The sequence below is a fragment of the Oryzias latipes genome, chromosome 17 (assembly GCF_053564925.1).
Source record: "Oryzias latipes strain Hd-rR chromosome 17, Olatipes_Hd-rR_3.1".
In the NCBI taxonomy this organism is placed as follows: domain Eukaryota; kingdom Metazoa; phylum Chordata; class Actinopteri; order Beloniformes; family Adrianichthyidae; genus Oryzias; species Oryzias latipes.
This window is the reverse complement of record NC_136253.1, coordinates 31,584,961-31,605,242: the sequence shown is the minus strand read 5'-3', so window position 1 is coordinate 31,605,242 and position 20,282 is coordinate 31,584,961. Positions and strand designations below refer to the sequence as shown.

The 20,282-nt window shown below is 37.0% G+C and overlaps 2 protein-coding genes across 2 annotated transcripts; one reads left to right on the top strand and one right to left on the bottom strand.

Annotated features, from left to right (window-relative positions):
- Positions 1-425: 425 nt before the first annotated feature.
- Positions 426-1,567, top strand: znf830 (zinc finger protein 830). The gene has a single exon (XM_004079382.4). It carries the CDS (start codon positions 426-428, stop codon positions 1,398-1,400), a length of 975 nt encoding a protein of 324 aa, XP_004079430.1. The 3' UTR covers positions 1,401-1,567.
- A 45-nt stretch (positions 1,568-1,612) lies between these two features.
- Positions 1,613-11,246, bottom strand: efcab14 (EF-hand calcium binding domain 14). The gene is made up of 9 exons (XM_004079478.5): positions 10,538-11,246; positions 9,599-9,747; positions 8,581-8,726; positions 8,057-8,155; positions 7,866-7,973; positions 5,546-5,698; positions 3,170-3,263; positions 2,958-3,083; positions 1,613-2,841 (listed from the first exon to the last, which is right to left on the bottom strand). The coding sequence occupies exons 1-9, from the start codon at positions 10,708-10,710 to the stop codon at positions 2,663-2,665; spliced, it is 1,227 nt and encodes a 408-aa protein (XP_004079526.1). The 5' UTR covers positions 10,711-11,246; the 3' UTR covers positions 1,613-2,662.
- Between the last annotated feature and the right edge of the window lie 9,036 nt (positions 11,247-20,282).

The window sequence follows — 20,282 nt, the reverse complement described above, 5'->3', positions numbered from 1 at the left end:
ATAAACCGCCAATACTTTCAAGTTAACTATATATTTTTGTCATTTAAAATTATTTCTAAACGTTAGACGGTGGCTTTCCGGTTAGCTTGCTAAGTCACAATAAAAAAAATACTGTATGATTATGATGGGTGCGGCTATGATACTGAAATTGATGCTGAACATAAAAGAACACTGTAAATAAACAAAAACAACGCAGAAAGCTACATCGTTTTTCCTTGTATCATCTTTTGTACTTACTTTTGAAAAATTACGGCGGCTGCGAATTATGAGCGTTTGCAGGAATAAACGGACGGCTACAGCTCATGCTAGGTTCTCTCGTATCGCGAGATTTCACGGTAGTTCAAACGAACGACGGTGCTACGTCATTTTAATGAGACGGGCTGTTGCTGATTAGCTAGTAGCTCGCTGGCTAACAACAAACTCTTATGATGGCGACTTCAAAAAAGGGGAAAAAGGTGGTAAATCAAGAAGAACTCCGGCGGTTGATGAGGGAGAAACAAAGACAAACCGCTGACAAGAAGCGCGTGGAGTCTCCGTTCGCCAAATACAACAGTCTGGGACATCTGAGCTGCACGCTCTGTAGTGTGCAGGTGAAGTCCGATCTACTGTGGCCGGCTCATGTCCTCGGTAAACAACACAAGGATAACGTTGCAGAGCTAAAAGGAGCAAAAACGACACCAGCGCCGAGTCAAACACCGAAGAGAAAAGCCCCTGACACCGAAGCAGTTACCGCAAAAAAGGCGAAGCCCGCGTCGGTTGCAAGTCAGTCTACATCCGATGCTTCTGAGAAACCTCTCACCACCCAACAGTCTGCGGGTCTGAGTCTGCTAGCCGGTGTTTATGACGACGAGGATGCCAACGCTGAGTCTGAGGCACCTGCTCAGGGAGCGGACGGAGGCCTTCCAGCCGACTTCTTTGACAGTTCCATCCCATCCACACCCGCCATCTCTCACTCCGGATCCGTCCTGAAAGCCGAAACGAAGGAAAAGCCCCCCGAGAAGAAAGAAAACACATCGGAGGTGCTGCCCGAGGGCTTCTTCGACGACCCAGTAAGGGATGCCAAAGTGCGCAATGTGGATGCTCCCAAGGATCATATGGACAAAGAGTGGGAAGAATTCCAGAAAGAAATTCGCCAAGTGAACACAAAATCCGAGGCCATCGTTGCGGAGGACGATGAAGAGGGGCGTCTGGAGCGCCAGATAGACGAGATCGACGAGCAAATCGAGTGTTACAAAAGGGTGGAACTGCTGCGGGACAAGAGAGATGCTGTGAAAAGCAAAGCTCTGCCCAAAAAAGACAAACCAAAAGAAATACAGGAAGACGTAGACGATGAGGATGATGAAGAGGAATTGTTGGGACTTTTGACCCAGGACTGGAGGGCCAAAGGGGCTCTTGCTTGAGTTTCATAAATGCATCACTTCTTGTGTCCAACTCAACTCAAAACAATTATTTTGTACAAAAAATGCTGTCAACTCAAGAGATTTATAACTAACTTTCCTTTTTGTCCGGTCTAGAATGGGTTTTGAAAACTGCAAATCACAAGTAAAATGGATTATTCAAAGGAGAACAGCGTTTTCTCTGTCTTTTGTCAAAACTATTGCGACCAAAAACAAACCTTAAACATTCTTTTATTGGTGCTCAAACACAAAACATTCATAAAATCTCCCATGTACAGTAGCAGCATGAACTCGTCAGTTATCACGGAAAAAACATTACACACTTTAAAATTTCCAAATGTTTCATGTCACACAAGAAGCAACATGCAAAGTAAAATACAAATGATTAAACTTTCAATTTAACTCATTTTACAAGGGAATATACATTTTTACAAAGCTCAAAAGGAACCAGGATAGTTTTGTATTCAAACGCCTAACAGGTGATGGTCAGTGCTTCTTATACTACCTGTTACTGCAAGTTAGGTGTGCTTTCTGCCTAAACTACATTTTTATTGCTTAATCTGCCTCACACGGATGCACCTCAAAGATTCAAAGCGAGTATAGCCCTTCAAATATGAAACAGGAAAAAGTACAAAGAGAAGGACGCAGACTAAATACTTGATCCCAGTTGTAACTTAGGAAAATATGCATGTCACATCTTAAGAAAGAGCATAAAAGTTCATATTTAAGATCAACAAGGAAAAGGTATAAAAACACCAGAGGTCTGACAAAAACTGTGTTTCTAGTAGTCATTTGTAAACATTCAAAATACAGATCTAAAGATTCAGGTTAGCAGGACCGCATAGTTGTGTGAATAGGTGAGGAGCATCTCCATAAACTGGCAGTTATGTTCTATCCTACTATAGAAAAACACTAAATCATTACATCCAGATGACAAAAACAGGAGTACATGGATAAAAGTCGGACACTGAAGGTGGAAAAATGGACTCCAGGCATCTCTAAAAATAAGCAGAATTCGATTAAACAAGAAGCAGACATGACTTCCTAACACTACAGTTAAATATTTGGTAATGTTTTGTGGTGGATGAAAAGATAAAATGGAACTTAGGATAGAAGGATTGAGCAGATCAGCACTGCCCCCCCCCCATTCAGCATGACAAAAATCCAATTCACAAAATAAAATGCAGCAACTTCAGAAAAAAAAACTTGCAGCCCTCCAGACCTGTCTGGGTTTCAATACTGTTCACTGCTGATAGAATGTGTGCTTAAAAACCCACGGCCACTCTCAGCTCTGTCAGGGAATACATCTTGTCCCCGTTGCTGTCGAAGCACTCCATGGTGCGTTCGCTGGGAGCCGACGTCTGCAACACTTCCTTCAGGTCGTTGTAGGTAAGACCGGGAGAATGAGGCTCTGCAGCGGCTCGCTCAAACAGGTCTTCTAAATCTATGAACAAAACAACAAAACTTTATGTGAAATGCAACACTTATTGGATTACCACCTTAGGGCTGAGGTGGTCTAGGAAGTACTTTATTTAAACCTGTAAGATGGGGTAGTTTTACCTTTCAGAGAACTGACACCTCGCAGGGACACCCTCCTTGAACATTTTACCCCCGCATTCCTCTTGTGCCGGGGTACAGTTAAAAAGCGAGGCCGTCTGCTCGTCGTCAGCAGTGGTGAAGCGGACTCTATTGAATGAAAAAAGAAAAAACATTACAGTGAATCAGTGAAAATACAGTTTACGGTTAGTAGAAACTGATCAGTATTACTGTACCAGGAGATGCTGTGGTTGTAGGAGCATCCTTTAGCATCCTGTTGTCTGAAGGTTGGCTAAATTCTGGTGAAGTTTCTGTTCCATTATTCTGCACCTAAGAAAAAAAAAACAGTAAAATTTTAGGTATTTGGAATAAACAAAATAAAAATAGACAAGCATTACACACAATAGCTTAACTCTAACTGTTGGACTTTAGCATAAAGGTGTTTTACACCCAGAATGATATTGAGTTTGTGGGAGAACCTGATGGCAGTTTGTGCCAATTGAGCAGCAAAAGCTTTAAAAACAACCCGTATTTTGGTTTTAATAAACAGAAAACCCTGTAAATGAATTAATATGATATAGAACAATCAATTTATCAAGGTGAAAACAAAATATCGGTACGAAATAGGGCTGCACGATATGAGGAAAACTTGCAATTTACTATATTAATGATCAATATTACAATGACGATGTAACTTGGGATACATAAACAAATCGCAAAACTACCAAAAACATCATTTCCATTTTACTGCAACAGTTTAATTTAAATAAGAGTCAACATAAATTAAATTATAATCCACATGACCCTCGTCTACATAGGAGGCAAACATCTAACATAAAATGGCTCCATCTGATTGGTCAAATGCATAAAGGCATTTATTTGATTAGTTAAATACTTCAAGCAACCATAAGATTGTTTTAGAACATTTAAGATAACCATTTATCGCAATTTTCACTGACTTTTACAAAATGCTTATTGCACAGCTTGATATTGCGATAACGATAAGTTTACGATTTATGGTGCAGGCCTAGTACAAAAGTAAAACGAGGCCATCTTTAGGTACAGATGTCCTGATCCGATCATGTGATCAAAAATCTGGCCTGAATTTGATCACATATTTTCAGACTCAATTGGAATCAGATGTTGTATCTCGATCAGGTCGGCGCATAACGGCAGCCCACAAACAAGCTACAATCCAAACTCTACAAAAGTTTAGTGGCTCATTTAAAAAAACAAAACAAATGAAACTCTTGGTAACCCATTGGAACCTGTCTAATATATCAAAACAAGCACTACAAAAAATTCCTAGGAAGTTCCTAGTTCAAAGCTAAAACTTAACAAATAGCTCAACAAATCTTCATGCCAAAACATGATAAAAACGTTTTTATGGAGTGCAGTAACAACATGCACATTTTTCTTTGTTTATTAGTCTTCTGTCAAAGAAACCATGTTCGGGGTAACAAGAGTATCAAACGTTGACATACTGAATGCGATCCATAAGCTAAGCAGCACATTTGCATCCCTTGAGAAGGAAATCTGTAAAAGCTCTGTGGATATTGTAATCCTCGTGGAAACTATGGTAGACTTAGATCATCAGGCTAAAAATGTTGTCAATATGTTATAATGTGCTTCATCTTTCACAGATTTATTTCAGTTCAATGTACATGCTTTTTTTTTTTTAACTGCATCCTGTTCGGTCCTAATTGGCTGTAGACAAGTGTCAGTCAATCTCACTCATGCTGTACAGAATGCGTTCAGTTTCCAAATTTACATAAATCTGCACATCTTTAGTTTATTCTATAATACTAGACTTCGTTTGAACTTTGAGAGTTTACGCAAGCAAGAGAGAAGAGTCCCAAAATATCAGACACAAGTGTATAAAGTGTGTAGTGAGGAGTTTTACAGCCTTAAATTTTGATTATGATCATTGTTAAAAAAAATCAAGTTGACTACTTCACGAATTTGACCCGTCGCAGGTTATTTTTAGAATGCAACTCCTGCGATAAAAGAGGGATCACTGTACATTCTGATCTAAGCACAGGAGACACAGCCAGGAGATTCTTCGCTCCCACAGATCTGCCTCCCCAGAAAGTGAAGGGATCTCTTTGAGGAGAGTCTCCTACATTTGCTAAAGCTTATCTTTGGTCGTCCTGCTTTAGGGCTTGGATTTAACCTCAGGTCTGTTTAGTTTGGTAACTGGGGACTGTTTAAAAATAATATTAACAGAGAATTGATTAGATTGTTAAAGATGTGATATCTGATGTTTTTACTTGTTTCCTTTCTCTTTAAAGATCCTTAAAAAACTGGTCGCAATAAATTAACTCAATAAAAACTTTGCATTGTGGATTTTGGTCCCATCCTTTCAGGCACAGAGATTTAACCAAAAAGGGCTTCCAGCTTCTTGAAGCTACATTTTGCTAAAATGTGTCCAAACTAATGGATAAAGACCACCTTTTTGACTTTTAATGTTGAAGCCCTGAAACATTTAACGTGATCCCGTGACTGGGTCAAGTCTTTGCCTATTTAAGTGCTTTTAGTCAGTCGCCTCCATCTCTATCATCACTTAAAATGTACGTATTCCTCTGAAACCAATCATTTTACAACGGACTCACGCTGCGTTCGGACCCGTTCTCCAGAAAGGCCACTCTCTGATGAAGTTCTGCCACAGTAGACAGGAGGAGGTGGATCTGCTCATCGGTCCAAGTGTGGCGCTTCTCCTCTGTCTTATTAACTTCAGTCATGACTTTTCTAAGATCCGTTATGTCCTATGCAAACACAGAAAAACATCGACTTGCAGTACAGCTTTAGGCACAGGTGCAAACAAACTACATTCATTTTAATACTTGGGTTGTGAACAGAAAATAGTGTTTAGAGCTATCAAGTATTCCAAAATGTCAGAAGACACATTTAAAATTCCTAAATTGACTACAAAAAATGTTACATAAAGTGTAAATTACATGGCAACCTCCTTTCACTTTCTTTTTTACTTCAGCAATTTGATTTAAAAAACAAAAACAAAGGACTTGCAAATATAGGTTAACACACTATCCTTGCCTCTGTAATAACCACAAACACTGCCTTTTGGTATGATCCATGCCACAGATCAACTAGCCGTCAGAATTCTCATGTATGTAATTACATTAACTTCAGGTTTTAATGAAACAAATGCATAAACGCCCCGCTACAGAAAAAGCAACAATCATCTTGATTGCTTTAAAGAAGTAAATGCACTCCTCTATGTTTTCTGTAGACAGTCATCCATGTATGCAGGCATCAATAATAAATAAGCAAAGCAGCATCTGGCGCTTTTTTTCCATGAGCCTCATTTTTATGCATAAAGAACGCCGCATGTGATTTTTCAGATTTGCTCGGTAACATTAACAGCTTAACAGGTTTGTTTTAAACATTTTGAACCATATTGTCAATTGACAACAGAAATGGAATAGTAAAATAGACATAAAAAAGCTTGTAGTACCAGAAACATTGTGTTAAAACCAGCCTGCATTTTGAATTTCTATTGGAATGTCGGCTAATTGTGTCTCCCAGCAGTCCTGGACTGTAACCACCAGGGAGTTCTAGATTTTCTTCTTTCTTAGTGCGCCTTTGAGCAAAATGTCGGCGCTGCCTCGACCTCGAAACTTCACCAAAATCTGCTTACACCTAGTACCCAGTAAAAGTGAATTTGCACAGAGAACGAGCTCATCCCTCGAATGATGACATCACAGCCACCAAAGCCAATAAAAAAAATGTAAAAAAAACAATGAACAGGGTCAAAATTTCTCATGGGGCTCAAAAATTTCTTTTTTCTTTTTCAAAATCCATACATGTCAGGGATATCCAAAGGAAATTATTATGGGCAGGTCCCAGGATCCACGGCTCGAGCCATTTAGTGGCAAAATGTTAAATTTCACAATTTGCTAATTTTTTCCCCCAATATGAAAAAAAAAAAAAAAGTTTTGTTTAAGCAAACTTCATGAAATTTCACACACATGCTTCCAGGTTAAATCAACGATAATAACCAAAGTTCTGTTAACCTTTAGCCTCAGGAAGAGGCTGCCAACACCTTTAGTATCAGCCAAAACTGACTGAAAACTCCTCCTGGGGTTTTGAAGCTATCGCCTCCTAACTCCTCCAGCATTATTGGCAAGCTGCTTGTGAAAAAAGATTTTGAACAGCGTAAGTGGCGAGCTTGAAAAAGGTGCCGTTCATTTCTTGCTCGCACACCATGATATTGTAAATAAACTGAACGAAACAATAGAAAACATGATAGGACTATATTAAGAATCTCTGCAAAAACCTTTCTCCAAGGAAAATCCATAAGTTCACTTTTGCCAAATCTTCTAAAAATTGCACAGATCCCCCCCCCCCCCCTCAGGCAGCCGAAACGTAAAATGGTTGCTATGGAGATAAAACCATCAGCTAGTGTGTGTGTCCCATACAATGCCTCTCGTGGTTTTGACTGACATTACTTCTTGAACTGCTGCATTAAGCTTCATTATCAATGTAACAAAATCCAACAAAGAGGCAAAAAAACCCAAAAAATTGGAACGGTATAAAATGCTTTCATAACGTTTTTGTAACTGGGCATGCACACTGTGTCACATCCAGTTCTTCCATAGCACTTGGTGGAAGCATGGCTTTCAAAGCCTTGAATTATTAACAAAGAAACAAAGCTAATTCTAGGCAAAGCAGGAAGGAAGTAAAGCAATTATGTATGAATCAGAAGGCCTGTAATTCAAGCTCTGGTCTCAGTTTTCTTTAGTTCTCAGTACTTTACGCTAATGTTTCAATCAGTGGGTGGATGAAAACTTCTGGACATCAAGCGTGGATGTTATTAATGTGTAATATGAGATTTAGGGAGCTTTGGGGTAACTGCTAGTCGAGCAAAGTTGCTAGAAATCAATCTGATAAAAAATTGTGACTTAAAGGTACCACAGTCTTCTCCATGGTGTCCTCATTCTTCTGACTTTCAAGAGCAGTCTGCATAGTCTTCACATCATGTTGCACACTGGTTAGTGTGCTGCCAATTGTTGCAACACTCTGGAACACAAAAGATTCAGGGAAATAAGTTACAGGAATCAATACCAATCTCCTTTTTTCCCCTTAGGTAATGTTGGATTTACCTTCTGAAGCTCTTCCACGGTTGTGGGAAGGCTGATTAAATCAGCAGCTGATTTCAGGTTGGCCTTCAAATGGGAAACAGCAGAGTCCAGCACACTGATCTGTGTGGGGAAAACTTGAATGAACCTCTGAGATTCAACTTCAATTGCTGTTTTTTAAAAAATACCTTATGCATCAAAAGGAATTGGTTACATGCAAATGACAAAAACAGCAATAGTAAAGGCTAAATTAAACATCCAACATTCTAACTCAGGTGATACAATACTGTAAAAAGATGAAAGCTTCTTATAAATCTCCATTATCTTAATTATCTGTCTACATGGAATAGACAGAAAGTGTTTAGTTTCTGAATAACAGGAGGTCACTGCAATTCAAATTTGCAAAGAAGTTTTTGATCTCATTAAATTATAGATCTAAAGCAAAGACACTGAACCACAGCAACCGTTCGTTACAGGAATGATTCAGTTGATCGTCTGCGTTTGTGCAACGAAAGACGCCAAACCTTTGACTGGAGAAAACGACCAACCTTTCGGTTCATTTCTGTTAGGTTAGACCACAGCTTGTTTAACCCGTTGTCTCCATTCTCAATGTTTTCCAGCTTTTTCTCCTTGTTCTTCAGGTCCTCGTTTAATTTTAGGATTTCACTTGATGACAGTTTCTGGGTGGATTCCACTGCAAAACAAAGAAAGTAAAAGAATAGAATGTGAAAAGTTTTGCTAAACCTTTTCCGATTCTTTTGCTGAAATTTTAAACAAACCTAAAGGACTTGTATTTCGGGTAGATGTATACCTCTAGATTTACAGTAAACACTTCTCTAAAAGGTCAAAATCTGAGCATCTGAGAATGACTTTGCAACAGTTAATCCTAAACCTTCAATTGACCAATTTGTTTGGAGGATGCTTTTATTTCATGGCGTCTGGAAAAACCAGACCTTAATGATCTTATAAATTCAGCTGATAGATGTGTTTTGCCTTTACTGACCTAAATCAAGAATTTAGGCCAAAAACTAAACCCAATGACTTAACTGGGACGTGCAGAAGGCTAGTTACGAATAGCTTGTTTTACAGGTTGTTCCAGTATTACTCTGAACACACAAAAGTTAACAGCAAATACCTGCATACGTTTTGCTCTGTAATGCTAATATTTAACCTTAGGCTGTCTTTATTTTTATGTAAATATCCTCGCATTTTTCACATTAAAGAAATAGCTTCACAAAAAAACGCTGGAACAGTCGACTCCTTTTGACTCTTTACAAATTTGACCGCACCTCAAGTTTCTGTGCATTTAGAACAATAAACAAAAGAATAACAATAAAAGACAGACAGATGTGGTGAGAGGTTTTATTTGAGATGAGCTGGCTGTAACCGGGAGGGGAATCACCCAAAACAGCTGTTTCAGAGGAACATCAAGGATTGTTTTACAACTTTATAGGTTTTAAAACAGAAATTTGACGAGCATAGAACAACATTATGCAGCTCCTTTAGATCTTAAGAGCAGCCATGTTAGAAGCTTTTATAATTTATCTTTTGGTGTGGTAAACTTACTGCTGTGCAGCTTCTCTTTCATGGAGTCCAGATCTTCTTTCAAAGCAATCTGCATCCATATGAGTCCAGCACAGGCCATGACACAAGCAGCAAGGATGATAAACAGAAACAAAGGGTAGCACACGTTGCAGCACTGACTGTAATTTCTCCTGTAAAGAGAAAGAACACAGAAACATGACATGAAACAAGTGAAAAACCTAATAATTAATTCATTAACTCCTCTACAAAAGCTAATTAAAGGCTGCCATGCATACACAACATTATAATGAAAATAAAAAGATATTTCAGGGTAAAAACAAAACAAAAAAAAGAACAACATGAACTATTTACTAATAAAAGTAGTTATATAGTAGTTTAAAATGTTATATTGCCCTATGGATGCAAATTCCCAGATTCTGAACACTTAAATAATATTAATAATTAAACCAACTGTTTCTTTGAAATCATGATAATGAAATATTTCATGTGAATATAATCTCTGTATTGGTGTGTGTGTGTGTGTGTGTGTGTGTATATATATATATATATATATATATATATATATATATATATATATATATATATATATATATATATATATATATATATATATATATGCAGACGTATAATTGCTTTCATAACAGCAATGTAGTAATTACAATTTTGGAAATTGTATGGTTTATATATAATAATAATAATAAAATAATAACTGCAGGTTTACTATATATATATATATATATATATATATATATATATATATATATATATATATATATATATATATATATATATATATATATATATATATTAGCAAAAATACTTTACAATGAATGTAAAGTGCAAAATGCCAATTTTGCAAAGTTATTATTTACTATTGCTTTTGTTTTTTTAAACATTGTGTTTCATACAACGATCATAGTGTCCAACAATGAAATGTCAGAATGTGATAAAGTCACTTACTTTCCAAAGTTAGCTCCGCTGTTCAGATGATTGAAGTCGTCTTCTGAACTCGAATCGGACTCTGAACCCGGTGGTTCGGTACGAAGAAGTCTGTGACCGGACCCCTTTTTGGTCTTTTTTCTCTTACTGTCCCCGAGTCCGATCAAGGCATTCAGCTCCTTCCTCTTCTTCATCTTTTTCTGAGGGGTCAGCGAACCTGCCGGACCCGATTTGAACCCAACTAAGTCCAATGTGTGTTCCAGTTTGGTGGCTGTTGTCGTTCACGGACCAGCTAAGCTACCTTGGATTGGCTAGCTTGAATTTTACGGAAATGAACCAATAAAGGTAAATACATCAGATCTGAAATTTCACTACTTTACCGATGTATACCCAAAACGGCTTTCAATATCATGCAATTTTGTCTACAGTATAATAAAGTCCTACAATTTATTTTAAAGTGAACTTTTATCCGGACTGCTTCTAATGATGCTAACGTTTGCTAGTGGCTGCTGAGCCCTCAAATCGTCTCTACTTGAGTTGAATTTTTAAACAAAAGTCCCTAATTCTTTTTGGGGAAAAAACTTAAGATACAGATAAAGAGTAATTTAAAAAGTCCTCACAATAAACTCTCGCAAATCATGTAGTAATGTTTTCAGGGATTATCTTGACGCTTGTTTTGTTGTGGCGGAGTCCGAGTAACTTCACAGCTGATTGGACCGATGAGAATGATGTCACTTCCTGCCAAAGCTTTTAGCAAAATAAAAGAAGCCCAAATATTTCGTTGATTTTACTAACTTTAAAAAACTAAAAAAAACAAAAAAAAAAAAGCAAAAATAAAGCTATTTATTTATTTATTTAGAATTAAATATCTGATTTCAATTTTTGATCATTTTTCAAGTTATTTAGCTAATGCACCACTAGGTAATTGGTTCGATTATTTTTTTGAAATTGTTTTAGCTTTTTTTTTTAACTCACATATGCATTTTCTCAGGAATTGTAAACCTGCTATTATTATTTTAGAGAATATATCAACAATGTAATTTCTGAGTTACAGTAATTACTAAATTGCTGTTACGAAAGCAAATATACTTCTGCAAATGAAGAAATCATTACTTTTTATTAAGATAATCATTAGAATAAACACATTAACACCAAAAGCCATCCAACTTTTAGATGTTAATTTAAAATTAACAAAAAACTACATATATGCCATCAGTAAATAATTTTCCTCTCTGATTTCCAATCCTGTACTTTTTTTTCTTTTTCTTTTCTTTTTTTTCTCTCCAAAATTTCCAAAGGTTAAGTTTGGGCATGATCCCAATTATAAAAAAAACAACAACAAAAAACTAAGATTGTCAATGTTACTATTACTTGAATTACAGATGTGTGGTATTAGGACACAGCAACCATCTCTTTTTAAAAATGTGCTAGTTTTTTTTAATTGTTTCGCATTGTTTGAAGAATAAAGATTTAGGATTTTTAGGCATAGAAAACATTTTTGTAATTTGGTGTTTAGCGTCTGTGCCAACATTGCTTGCTAGTTTTGAAAGGATGCACAAAAGTATCCATAAGTTCTTGATTTATAACTTCTTTTAATCAAAGGAATATAGTATAAAATCCATCAAACCGTCCATCCATCCATCCATCCATCCATCCATCCATCCATCCATCCATCCATCCATCCATCCATCCATCCATCCATCCATCCATCCATCCATCCATCCATCCATCCATCCATCCATCCATCCATCCATCTAGCAGAGATGTCCAAACGTTCCTCTTCACAAAAATGTGTTGAGTTTGAGCTCCTCCTGGATGGTTGAGCTCTTCATCTGATCTCTAAGGGTGCGATCAACTACCCTGCATAAGAAACTTATTTCAGACGTCTGCAAATGGGATCTGGTTCCTTCGGCCATGATACAAAGCTTGTGACCAAAGATGAGAGCAGGAATGTTGGCCAGTAAATTGAGAGCTTTGCCATTCGCCTCAGCTCCATTTTCACTACAACAGATCAATACAGCGACCGCATTACTGCTGCCGCTGCACCTATCTAATTGTCAATCTCATGCTCTATCCTTCCCTCACTTATGGAAAAGACTAGAACTTCTCTACATGGGGCAAGAGTCCTACATCTATGTCTATGTGGAGAAATCCACCTTTTTGGTTTAAGAACCATTACCTCCACCCTGGAGGTCCAGTATACAGTGCACTGAAGGTCTAACAGAAAATCATCTGCAAAAGCAGAGATGAAAAATTTAAAATTTTCTTCGGCACATGAAAATTCTGTCCACAAAATGTATAAACAGAAACGATGCCAAAGCACATCCCTGCCAGAGTCCACTGTAAAAACATACAGACTTTATGGTCTGCATTAGGGGGACAAGAAAGACATTTTTCTTTTCTTCTCTCCAAATTCACAAAACAAATTTGGACTGGATGGACAAATTTCCATTAAGTGTAAGGTATGGCTGGGACAAAAACAGTAATGCAAATAATCAGAGGATTAACTATTAGCCAAATTCTCACCAGGATAAATCTAAATTTTATTTATTTATTTTGCTCTGATAGGAATACAAATTTTTATTTACCCTACAGTCGTTTAAACATTAAAGACCCACTCCGATTATCTTTTGATAAATCACATTATTTTTATAGCACACCTTGACATAAAATACAAATATACACATAGGTTAAAATAATTCAAAGTTAATAACACAGCAGACTAAAAGTAGTAACAATAAAAGGCAAACATGAAATAGTAGACAACACTGTAGCTAATACCTCAAGGGAGGCACTGTATATATCAAAATATAAATATATACCCTTTAATAAAAGGGTAAAAATATGCAAATGATAAACCATAAAATACATAAATGCTAAGTTAAAAAACATTCCCAGTGGTCCTGCAATTATGCTCTTTTTAGCCAAAATAACAAAACCTGTGTTGTGGTTTAGAACATAATTTCTGCAGAGCAGCAGGAGTTTACACGCATTCCTGCTAGCTTACTACCCCTCACACCCCCAACCTCCTGACACCAGTGGAACAAAAATGACGAGCAAAATTGGAGCTGCCCATTTGTACAGTTTTGAGCCAGATGCTAGCTAAGAAAAATTCAATTTCAATTCAATTTCAATTTTCAATTTTATTTGTATAGCCCAAATCTCGATTGGCTTCATAAAAAAATAAACATACACAAAACAAAGATGGCAATGGGTCTAATTGTCTGCAAGTGGACGGATCAAAATGGAGTGGATAGCGTATTTTTTCGTCACATACGCTCTTTTCTAAATGTCAGTTTTTCATCTGCTCCTGATTCACAACAATTTGAGTAACTTGGAGAAAAATGACACAAGAACATGTTAAAAACACAAAAAACACAACTTTCATTGCGGTATATGTCTTCGATGAAACTGCATCTTTACTTTTAAGAAGCACTCCTTTCCCATGATTTGTCCTTTTGCAATCATTGCACTCTCCTTTTTGTAGTTAAATGCAATGCACACATTGAATATAACTTTACCTGTTGCCACTGTAATGATTCATAGATGCCCTTTAGCTTGAATTAAATGCATTTTATGGAAATAATGTGTTTAATTTTTGAATTTGAACTTGGATTATAATTTACTTAAAGCGATTGGAACCATGTATAAATGCTATGCTCCATTGCATGACCCTGCCACCCACTAAAATTTCAATATTATAGAATTAAAATGGTGTTTGTAAATAATAAAAAGGAAATTATTATGTTTTAAAAGCAGAGCTTGTGGCAGAGCTTCTGTATTTTAATAAAACCCATAAAAAGGTTGAGGAGTCCACATTTTAGATGTGTCGCTGCACGGATTGGCTCAAAACTGGCACAATTTCGGAAAAAAAAGAGACTGTTTGAATTTTTTTAATAGAGTCCTTTAACAATGCAACAACAGACATTCATTTTGTTTCTCCTGCAGCATAACATTCCAGTTATTTCAACACATTCTGTAAAAGAGCCTTCACTTTTTGTAGCAGTTGTCAAGTTCAGCATGAAGCCTGCCATAAATCCAGTCGACCTGGAAGGTTATTAGCTGACCCAGCAAAACACGCTAGCTGAGCAGAGGCAGGGTAGCTGCAGACTGGCATTTAGCTCCATTTCACTAAAAGCAAACTCCCACTGGCCTGCTTTTGGCTCTGAAATATGTTCTTTTATTTGCCTGGCACCCCGTAAACCGCAGCACAATCCTAATAATAATAGCGTGGAATAAAAACCCTTCACTTGGCAAATTCACAGACACACACAAAAGACCAGTGATGCTCCTCAACTTCTCAGTATGAGTTTGATTATTGAGTTGCAAAATATGAGGCCAACTGCTGGTGCCTTATTACCCTCAGAAAAGAAATTCTCAAGGCAGGACTTGTGAGTTCTAAAAAAAAAAGAAATAGTCAGAAACCACCCGCATAAATACAAAGCTGGCGTTTTTATAGTTTAGCCAAACTAATGTGACTGGCCTATTTTGAATGCAAAAAAAAAACACTATTCCGAGTACCTTTGCAGGATAGAAGGCAAAGCTAAATTCAATCTGCAGCTCACCTCAGTTTAGAACACCTGGTGAGCCAACAAGCATCACGCTGGGGGCCTGCGTGGAGCCGCGCCAGTACAAGGCTGCGAATCAAAGCTTTATAAGTGTTTCATCTCTTCACTGGGGTCTCTGTTTTTTTCTAAGACAGAGCGGTTGACACTTCAGCTTCTGGTTCCTCACATCTAGCACGACGTAGGTAGCATCGGGCGTTGGAAGCCCACATCTCTGAATCCTGCCTAGCATTTATTCTGCACTTTGTTCACAGCAGGGCTGATTCCATTCACACCAGGAGGGATTTCTGCAGCCACGGGCAGGAAACAGCCTTTAGTGATGACAAAGATCATAAATAGTGGTGGCACGAAAGAGCAAACTGAAAAGAACTGATGGCTAATTGAAGGCCTTCGTCTGACATAGTGCAATATGTGAATGCAGATAATCATCAGTTCAAAGCAGGGCTGCTATCAGAATACCAATTTCTCCCAACAGCCTTTTTTTTTAATATTCATTGAGATCCATCCATCTATTATGTTGTATGACTCAGCTTTGTAGGACTGCATGAAATTTTAATTACGGAGCCTTTTCTGGCTCACATAAAACAAGAGTCTTGTGGTATTCAAAGCTTTGACACATGTCAACTGAGCGATGTTACTGAGCGATATCCCACCGTGAAACAAACAACTTGCACTAAAGCAGGAGCTTTTTTCTTTTCTTTTTTAAAAATAAACTTGAATTTATACCAACTGTAGAGCTGCTCTTAGCACTGGTAATAATTTTTCTTAATCACCCTCTGATGGCAGAGCCTCACATTTATGAGTGCTCTGTGTGACATTTTGCCTGTGAAAGGCTCCAGACGTCTGAGCCGGGTGTGGAAAAAGCTCTCATCCGGCTGCATATGCATTAATAACCATCCGTAGCTTGCAATACGTCTTCTAATGAAAACCTATTTAACCGACACAGTGTTTCAATCACCAACTTGAACACAATCTGGTTGCAGAAAATGTCTGTCTCTGTGTGTAAAAAAATAAGTTTCAGTAACATCAATGCAGCACGTTTACTTTCAAACCCTAAATAAACACCACTTTAATATGCATATTCGATTCATGAATATTTAATGTAGCAGAGACATATTTAAAGTTATAAGCCCAGTTTTCAGGAATGGTGATGGCTCAGTGCACAGTGTCCCAGTTAGTGCTCTTTTCCCCATCTGTAATGAACGCTCAGAGAAGTCCTTTGTGTCCTGTATGCTTTTAATTACTAAATCCAAATCTGAAGCATGCTCAGGGCAAAAAAAAAAAAAAGAAATGCAATAAACCTGCAGATAAAAAAACAAACAAACAGCCAGAGTTGAGGCATGAGAATAAAGAGAACAGAAATAAAAGCTTGTCAAAGCTGAGGGAGATTGTTTTGTGGTGTTCAGGTGACACCAGGCCACATGTCTGCTGTCACTCATTTATCAAGGCTGTCAGAATTGTACAAAGGAGAATCAGCAGGGGGCAATGTTCTCACATCAAAGTTCACCATGCCAGCAGAATCAAGGCAACATATGAGTCAAGGACAGCCGAGCTGAGAATCGCTGGCTGAGCTCTGGATAATTAAAGGGATGCAAATATTGTTCATATCCATCACAATAGTAATCACTGATCCCAGTTTTTGCTGAAATACGAACAGCAGGGTCTTCTGCAAACACTTTGCAGTCATAAAAGACCTGAACATTTAGATATTTAACATTGGGACAGACTGCCATGCATGCAGTCAGAGGTGTTCAATTATAAAAATGCCTTTTAGATCATATGGTAATAAAATATTATCGTGATTGTAACACTCAGAGTTGCGTTTTCAGTGCAAAGACAGAGAACGAGATGGCAATATGATGACTGCTTCCATTGTATTTGTCTCTGCACAGTCAGTTAAATGCCTTAAATGTGAAAGAAAATGTATCTGACAGGGACACTATGATTCAACAAATAATCCTTTCTCTTCAGCCAGAACTCACACTGTGGCAACACTTAATTGCTAAGGCGGCCACAGGGATAGAGAGAAAGTCTGATATCATCTGGAATGGATAAAAGAGAATAGATTAATATATGAAGCAAATTAAAGATGTGATAGAGGGGGAAAAAAAGCACATAGGGAGCGGAGGCTTTTGATTTAATTTTGTTGAAAGTTCAAACCAAATGCATAGCAAATCAAAAAAGAAAAAAAAGAAAAAAGCTCACCCTTCATGGTTCCACGTGAATCATGGATCCTACATAAACAAGTGGATGTAAATCGGCATGGAGGGCGATGCGACGCTTTGCTGTTGTTTTGGTCTCCAAATTTGTTGTGTGGTGATGCTTCTGAAATTTACCATGTAAAGGATTGGTTTCATGTACAGACAGGATGCTAAAGTAACTCTTTTCAGTGTATTAGAACAGGATTACTTTAATCCATGTCTGTGAAATATGCTCTTCATTTTTCTTGTAATGTTTCCAGTACAGTAGTATGATTTTATTTTGTTTTTCTTTTTTTTTTCTTTTTTAGAGTTTTAAGCTAGGAAAACAAGAAAAACTGTTGCAAGCTCAGGTTATCCATTTCTACTTGCTTTTTTATATATATAAATGTCTGTTAGTGAGTTTACTTACCTGAGCAAAGAAGGGGTAGATTTAGAGTAAATAATAACAGGAAAATAACAGACAAAAAGTCGACCAGTGAAAGAGAAGAGCTGATCTGTAAAGGAAAATATTGAAAATCAAAATATGAGCAAAAGTGGTGTACAAAAAGAAAGCAATTCATCCAAGTTTTGAAGACTTGATTAAAACTGTTTACATGGGGGATTAAACCATGACAGAGTGGCAATTGGTTTTACTGATGGCAGAGCATCCAGAGCCTACAGAGAAAAGAAGTAAAATGCAAATTTGTCTGTACTTTTTTCTGAAACAAGAACAGGATTTTGCAGCTTTTTTTGCACCTGTTTCCCTTCAAAAATCTTGCAGGGTCCATGCTATGAACAACCAGAGGTAAACAGAAATATGGCCGGGGTTTAAATTTCTCCCACACTGCAGCTATTTTATTAAGTACATCCAGCTTGTAGCAGACCAGACCCCCTGTACTGCAACTCATCTGTGACAGAGGCTGATGGGTTTCATGCCATAAAACACAGCTATAAATTAGCCGGAGCTGCTGTTACACTGAAAAAAGTTAAGAAATGTTTTATTTTCTCTCATTTTATTGCTGTTTTTTTCATACATATTTCCACATTACCTTTTTTTTTTTATCCGAACCTTTCTGCCATAGAAGTCCACAGACTGCACATTTAATGGTTTACATGTGTGTTAAACTCCAAAGTGGTTACAGATTTTTTTTTAAGTGGAAGGAGTTATTTTTTTCCTTAAAGATAGGGAGTGAAATGTGACATCCTTTGCCACACACTATAATTTGTGACCGGTATTGGCAGGCAGTCGTGTGAACTAGATTTTGTCTGTGAGGGTAAACGTAAAAAAGGTTTACTGCCAGTGTCCTACTAAGGAGTCCTTTCTTTATGTAAAAGTAAAAAAAAAGACTTTGTAAGCAACAAAAAGGTGCATTTATATTTATTATGCAAAGTTGAGCATGCAGGATAATTTTTCATAAAGGCAGCCTTTAATGAATTAATGGTAATCTGACATGAAACACAAAGACTGCTGTGCAAATCTCAAACAGATTACAGATTTCTTGGTATTGTTATTCAACGTTGTTTTTTTTATTTAAATATTGCAAACATAAATATACTATCGTATATTTATATATATTTAAATAATAAATATATGCTAAATTTAAGGATTTATTGTCTTCCTACATTACACTATGCTCGGTAAAAGCCAACTGAACGTTTATTTTATTCATTGTAACTTGCTTATTAACAAATGAAAATAAAAAATAAAGAATTCGTAGTTTTTATTTATTTATGAATCTAAATTAAATCAAAAACAACCCAAGAATGTGACCCAAAAATCGAAGTTTGAACAGATTTTTCGGGAAAGGGAAGCGTTACATCTCTAATATGTAATATGTAAAGGATTCATTTTCTGCCCTTACAACTAAAAAAACAAAGATTAAAGAGGTTCACTAAACAAAACAACTTGATGAACTTGATGAAGAGTTTATGCTCACACAGGAAGTATAAAGTGTAACTGGAGGGCCATCCCTTACTTCTGTCATTTTGATCTATAAAGAAAATGATGCTAAATATACCATAACTATTTAGACAAACAGAGAGTGACAGCAGAGCCTAATTTCTCTGAGGTTTAATCATTCCACTCACAACAACAAACAGACAGCTTTTGGTTGTATGAATCGAAACACTTATAAATAAATGAAAAAAACTGATTATAATTTAAGGCTAATTTTAAAAGCATTGGGCTGTAATGATGATATAGAACAAATTCATAATTCATACAACAATTACAGATTGGCCAAACAGTGCAATGCTGAAAATGTACAAGAACACCAATAAATATCTTACAATTTTGTAAAACGTAATCAGTTACTTTTCTATTGCATTATTCCTAGCACTAGTTAATTAGTGCACAGGCATAATTTTACTTTTCAAAACGTTTATGACATAATTCATTAGTCGTATATGGCTTAATTCATTTCTAATGAATGGCCACATTTACAAATGTATGCATTTCCCACTTTCAACAGCAGCTGTGCGATGTTTTAGCTTTAAAATAAATCCTGCAGAAATCATCTATTGGTTTCATTGCTGGCTAGATCCTCTTAGTCACTGGCTGCTTCATTCACAAAGGCTTTGCACATGGTGGTTTGAACTGACAGAAACATCTGCTCAGTGTTAACAAGCCTGCACCTGAATGGAGAAACTGACTGTTACCATGCGCCGAGCTAATAGCCTAATCACATCCAAACACGTGGTTGGGGGTAATTGCAGCATGTTGCATTCTTTGCTTATCATTTGTATCTCAGCCCAGTCTGGAATTACACAAATTAAATGTACATTACTCTAATTGATTTGAAACTTTGATGGCCAGATTCCTGAGAAAAAGCCAGTGTTTTAAAATGATGTCTGGAAAATGGTTAACTGGAATCTTTTCGGGTTTGTCATCGGGTGAAAAGTTGTGCAAACTAGTTCTCAGTTCTTGACTGTCCCACATCCAGATGAGAAATCGTATCTCTCACTCAGACCCAAAGCTTTATTTAGGATAAGCCATCAAATAAATGTGCATGTTTTTGTAGC